The 6674-nt window shown below is 36.8% G+C and overlaps 1 protein-coding gene across 6 annotated transcripts in view; it reads left to right on the top strand.

Moving 5' to 3' along the window:
- Positions 1-2094: 2094 nt before the first annotated feature.
- The window catches only part of ovo (transcriptional regulator ovo), a 28045-nt gene continuing 23465 nt past the window's right edge, over positions 2095-6674 (top strand). For all 6 annotated transcript variants that reach the window (XM_086835527.1, XM_086835525.1, XM_086835524.1 and 3 more), the window contains exon 1: positions 2095-3413. In XM_086835527.1, the coding sequence (XP_086691653.1) occupies positions 2957-3413 (457 nt within the window). In that variant the 5' untranslated portion in view covers positions 2095-2956. The remainder of the gene's footprint in view (positions 3414-6674) is intronic.

Below are 6674 nucleotides of genomic sequence, written 5' to 3'. Positions count from 1 at the left end.
AAATAGACTTTTAGTAAAAACCTAAGGTATTTATCATATCGAACAAAAATTTATGCTTGAAAATAAATAAATCTGTTATACATTCAACTATATTTTTAATAGAAATCCATTTAAAATAAAATTTAAAGAAATAACATAGATTTCTCTCAGTATACTCAGAAACGGTCTTCGTTTTTACCTTCGGCAGCGACTTGATCTTCGTTTTCAACTTCGGCTTTGCCGCTCTCCCTCTCTCTCTGTCTTTCTATCTCTGTCGTTTTTCGCTCTCTCGCCGCATACCAGCACAAAGTTAGCTGTAAATTTGTTACGTCGCCGCAGAAGAGCGTGCGTGAGAGTGTGCTCAATGTGTGTGCGTGTGTTTGTGGCACACAGGTGGGCGCTGCTTGAATTCGACGCGCTGAATTCGCCGTCGCTTACATCACTTGCGACCCTGTATGAGTATGTGTGTGAAATAACGTTAGTTATCCGTTGGCATCGCACCTGTGCGTGTTGGAGGGAGACAGCGTCTGTTGCTCTTCCTTTCTCACTCTCAGGGGCAGAACAAATCTCTCTCGCGCACTTGAGCTCTCTCTCCCTCGCTCTCTCTTTCTTTCTCTCAATCTTATTTGCCATTCTAAGCGCATTCTAACTGATGATCATCATCGTTCTCTGCACAGGTAAAGAGATGGGATGGGGAGGGGGAGAGGGAGAAGAGAGGCACGACTCGGGACTCACCTGAGAGCGAGAAATGCCTGCGTTGCCAACTATTTTGCCGTTTAATTTCGCTTATATGGGTACTTTTTTTACCCATTTTACTTGCCGCTTCTTTGGCTTGTTATTTCTTCTTATTGTATTTACCGCGACTTGGCTCTCACAAACAAACACACACGCACACACACAGAGGCACACCTTTAATGGTGATGAAATTCTTAAAGGGCCGCGGAAAACAACAAAACTATTGGAATTTTTACCTCCTTTTCATGTTACCTCCTTTTTGCCTGTATTTTTTCATTCGTTCTTTTCAATTTGAAAGCGAAACAAGAAATCAAAATCAAAAGACTTAGGACACGAACTTGAGCCGAGTGAATAATATTAAAAAAGATATTAAATTGGCCTCTAATACGGATATATACATGTTCTTAAATCCCTATCCCACCATTCCTTCAATTTTCTTGTTTGGAAAATGTTAAAAAACGAAAGACTTAGGACACGAACTTGCAAGGAACTTTGATTTTTAATTATAATAGTTTAAAGGGATGTCAAGACTTTTAAGGAGTAATTTTCCCACCTTTTACTTTTCAAATTTAATCAAATCTTCAAAAGATTTGAAATTTATTTAGTAAAATTTAGTTAAAAATCGAATGAAACTAAAAACAAATGAAAATCAAATGACTTAAGACACATACTAAGCTTGCACTTGATTTAAATGAGTAATCAGAATAATGCTAGAACATTTTATTATATCTTTATAGGTATTTGGTAATATTTTCCAAGACCTAAAGGATACTTTTCTATTAAAATTACACCCCTTAAACACCTATTTCATAACTCCACCGTTTAAGGGAGCTCTAGGAAATATAAAATACTATATATATAAAAAATCAACTCTAAGTACAACAAGTACAGCTCCAAAGAGCTCAACACACAGGCAATGGAAGATGGTAGCATTTGGGAGGAGATGGAGGAGGGAAGGCAAGACCATCTCAACCGGCAAATGGCCAAAGCAAAGAACAAACGAAGCACCAGCTACGATCATTGTGATCATCGTTATGATCATTACCTTGACTCTGACAGAGACAGGTAGCGAGAGAGGGAGAGAGAGTGCCTCACCAAGACAGAGAGAGAGAGAGAGAGAGAGCAACGGCGAAAAACTGCATGAGAAACGTTATGTGAGCGAAATGAAGCAACGCAACGCACAAGGCACACACAAAAACACTCTCACTCTCCTCTCACAGGTGCGCCACAGGCCCGAGAACTCACCTTTATTTATTTATTTTTTTTTTCATCATCATCGGTTTTAACTTCGGCTCTGCTGATCGCCGAAAGCGAAGCTGCTCGCTCTCTCCCTGTCTCTCTCTCGGCTTACGGTGTTTTGCAGCGAATTCAGAGCGCCGTCTAACTGAGTTTGTTGTAGCGGCGACGACGACCGATCGATGCCTGACTTTGGCCTAACTGCTCCGCCGTGCGGACCGCTCGAATACAGTAAGCAGCAAGCCGGCGTTGTGAATGCACGTGTTTTCGCTTCAACTCAACTGGGCGAAATCCCAAAACATACAAAAAAAACAACACCAACAACCAAACCAAAAAAAAAATAAATAAAATTCAATAACATATAAATTCCTCAAAATATATAAACACAAAGCACATTTCGAGTACTGTGAAACAACGGAAACAAATATATTATATATTTAAAAATCAAAGTGTTGTGTGTGCAAAAAGCAAACAGAAACAAATACAATTTTTTTCAAGTGACAAAAGAACAAAACTGATCATCAAAATATTATAACAAAAGTACACCACATTTTTTTTCAAGTACAATTTTTGTCAAAGTGTTTGAAAACGTATTCAAATATTTTTGAAACTCAAAAACACACACACAAGGATAATTGCAAATCAAAACAAGGATAAGATCTAAGAAAAAGACATGAAGAGGGCCAAGCAGAAGGCGTTCTGAGCTTCTCGCTCTCATGACACGAAAAAAAGCCAAATCAAAAATGGTTAAGTTTTTTTTTTTTTTTCAATAAATAAATCAAATAAAATTACTTAGTGGACGAGCGGCAAACAAACATACACACGCACACAATTGGATTAGTGTCACGGTGACTGTCCCTCGTCCACCCCAAAAAAACACAAAAAATACTCTAAATAAAATATAAAACAAATAACAAACTCGCCAATTTCGTCGCGTGTCGTCGCCGTCGCGTTGCCGTCAATCATTTATCGTTTATCGTCAATCGTTGATCGTTAATCGCGCAACATGCCGAAGATATTCTTGATTAAAAATCGACTGCATCAGCAGCAGCAACGTTTGTTGGAATCACAGAATTTGCTGCAACACAAGAGCCAGGATGATGAGCGGTGTCTGGTGCCGCCTTTGAGTCCAAATAATGGTGGTGGAGGTGGCAGTGGCAGTGGCAGTGGTGCCGGACCTTCACCCACACCCACACCCTCACCACCGCCCACGGGACAACCCCCGGAGCCGCAAGGCCAAGGCCAAGGCCAAACGCAGGATCATGATCAACAGCCACTGAGCCTGACGCGAAAGCGTTTCCATCATCGTCGCCACTATTTTGGGCAATCGCGAAACAGCCTCGATTTGGGACACAATCAAAACCCACATCAAAATCAAATCAATCAGAATCTAAATCAAAATCTAAATCAAAGTCCCGCGGAATTGGAAGTGGAGCAGCGTTCAACAGGCCAAGTTCAAAATGGTAAGTTCTTCAAAATGGGAAAACTCTTTGAAAACCCTTCAAAAATTCTAGTCCAACTTAAAGAGAACTTTCTGAGAGAAGAATGTGTTAGGAAAAAAATTCTGAACAATAAATAAGTTTACTAAAAAAAATTAGGGGTTTCTTTTAAGGAAGTAAAAATAAATATTTCTGTTTAAACTTCCTTGAAGTTGTTTTTTATAAAGTATTAAAAGACAAGGTTTAGGCAAAAAAATAATATGTTTTTGGTATAATAAGGGTACTTGTTTTGCTATTATTTTTATATGATACTCTACAAGCTTTTATTTATTAAAAATTTCATCAAGAATTATTTCTTGAAACGGAAATCTTAAGATATATATATATCTCATAAGAAACTCCTTATAAAATATATAGGCTTAGCAATTTATAAAATTTTTTAGGCAATTTACTAATAATTGTTTATGAAAACCTTATACCTTCTTCTTATTTTATATTACTCACTATTATAGGAAATTGTTCTATTTCAATTAGTTGAAATTTAAATTTTATTTAGTCAACAATCTGGAGAATATCCATTCATTTATAAATCTCTTCAAACTCTTACCCCATATTAATGTGATCTTAAATCCCCTTAAAAATCCCCCTCACAAAAGAGATTGGTAAACAAAACAGAAGGAATTTTAATTTATTTCGATAAATAATTGCTACAAATGTGTCAGTCAATTTATTACCATTATTTTTTTTTTGCCAAAAGGCAAATTGGCAAGCGCAGAAAATAAAGTAGAATACAAAATGCCAAGCCATATATCTAATGCCTGAAAATTATTTCAAGCTTCACTTTTTTGGCCAGCTTTTGTTCTATTCTTTACTGTTCTTGTATTTTATTCTTATTTATTTATTTATTTATATTATTGTTTCGCCCACACCAAGACGATTCGCTAGGCTTCAGTATCTGTATCTATATATATTTGTATCTGTATCTGCCCTGTCTATCTTCCATTCTCTATGCAAAGCTGAGGCTTACTTCAACATCAATCACTTTCATTGAATTTCGTAAGCGTTTTTATTTATATTTTTTGTTGGCCAAAACCCAAGCCAAGAGTTCTCCCCAGTTTGTTCTGTTCTTTGGCTTTTCGTTTTCTTTTTTGTAGTTTTTCGATTTTGTTTCTTCTGTTGGCGTTATATAATCACAGCCCGCTTATTAAGTCATTTCGTTTTTCGATTTAGGCGGCGTTCACAGAGCTTGGCTTAGGTTAAAGGTTTTGAATTTTCATAAATGATTAGGCGGCAAGAACTTTCTTCGATTCGGTTGTTTATTAATTAAGCTATTTTCGATTTTTATTTGAAAGTGAGTTTCGTTTCTGCTTTTTCTGCCTGAGTGTGGTTTGTTTTTTCGCTTTTTCTCTTCGTTTTTTGCTCAAGTCTTTTGTTTCTAAGCTTTTAACTGCCCTTTGTCTGGCCTTAATTATATCTGTATTTATTTTTAACCATAGCCTGGCCGGGGCTTCACTTCAACAGAATCGTCTCACACGCAGCCTCATAATTTTTGCTTTTCTTCCCTCCCCCCTGAGTTACCTTACATGGGCATTATATTTCATGGTTATAGCTTATGTATAAATATTTTATGGAGCAAAAAGTGTTATATACATTTATAAAAATTAAATAACACGTTGCGTTCTCAGTTCCTTCATCATTCTTCCACCTTCTCCATCTGGTCTATCGCCACTATCCACTTAAAAATGTATTATGAATGCTTCCGCTGTATAATTTTTTATGATTTCTGCGGATATTGTAATGGAAGCTATTTGAAGGGAAATCGTTTCGTTATGTACTTGGAAAATTGCAAAAACAAAAAAAAAATGTTATTTTTAATCAGAGGAAGCATCTTAATGGGAATAGGGTTAAGAATCTTATTTAGTTTTATTTTTAATGCCTAGAAATTGCAGATAGTTTGATAATTAGGGTTTTGGGTAGGGCATAAGTTGTATTTACTATGCTTTAAATGCAGTTCTGGTCACATTCTAAGATAGATTACAAAGTAATTGCATCTGGTCACACTGCATTGTGAATTTTTATTGATATTTAACCAGGATTTAGGGATTTCTATGCCTTTTTTGTTTTATAAGGAATAAATTAAATTAGTTATGTTTATTTCTTGATCATAAAACATACTCCCCCGCTTTTCATCTCCTATTCTCTCAATGATCTGCTTTAAAAATACATCTGGTCACACAACCCAGCTAACTCTTTGTTCAATTACCGCGTACGGTTTGCGTTTTTTTTTTTTTGTAACTCCCTATCTACTGCCAGCTATGCCCATGGCCAAGAACTTCACACACTTGAGCGAACACTCACACCACAGTAAAGACAAAAAAAAAATTATATAACTAGCAAAGTACAAGGTACTAGGAATCAAGAAAACAACAAAAGTACCAAGCAAAAGTACAAGTTTGCAAAGAAGATGAAGCCAAAGCCCAAAGCAGAAAGAGAACTTATTTTTTCCAGCCTAGACTAGGCACTGAACTTAGCTTACACACAATGACTAAGATCACGATGATGATGATCACGAGGAGAGCCAAGTTCAGTGGGAGAGAGGAAAGAAAAAAAAAAAAAAGGCAAAAGGAGGAGGAGGATGAGGATGAGGATGAGGACGCTGGGTGGAGTGCATTGTAGGCACAATCGTCTGCCATTTGGCCTAAGCAAAGTCAAGGCAACTGGCCATAATAAAACTTGTAGAACCAGTCAAATGGAGACGAAAAAGAAGAAGCACGAAGAACGAACGAAGAACCACCAGAAGAACGCCCAGAAGAACAGAAAGGCTGAAAAAGAACACAAAACTCTGGTTAAAAGAGTGCTCTAAAGGGCCAACACACACACATTCGCCAAAAAAGATGGCTAAAACGATGCCCGAGAAAATTATGCATATATATCCATATATATATATATATATCTATATAGATCTAGAAAATGCTGCAATATACATTTATAAAAGTTATGAGCTCGACTTCCTGTTACATTTTTCTCTCTATCTACCATCAGCGATCTATCTTTCTTTACTCTCTTTGGCCCGCTAGTAGTAAAAGTCAATAAATAATCGAAAAGGAAATTCATTGATCGACCGATCAACGATAAAGAAATTGCCAAAAAATGGGAAAAGGGAAGAAGAAAAGGAGAGCGATCCATGCAAATTCTGCAGCTGTTAGAAGAAGAAACAATAAAAACAAGAAGGAAAGTTCAATTGCACGCAGCTTACACGCAGATGTTGCAATCCTCGAGCGGAAG

The sequence above is a fragment of the Drosophila serrata genome, unplaced genomic scaffold (assembly GCF_035046125.1).
Source record: "Drosophila serrata isolate PLE 108 unplaced genomic scaffold, ASM3504612v1 contig_276, whole genome shotgun sequence".
Lineage (NCBI taxonomy): Eukaryota > Metazoa > Arthropoda > Insecta > Diptera > Drosophilidae > Drosophila > Drosophila serrata.
Note: the sequence above shows the minus strand (reverse complement) of the source record. Positions and strands in the feature narration are given on the sequence as shown.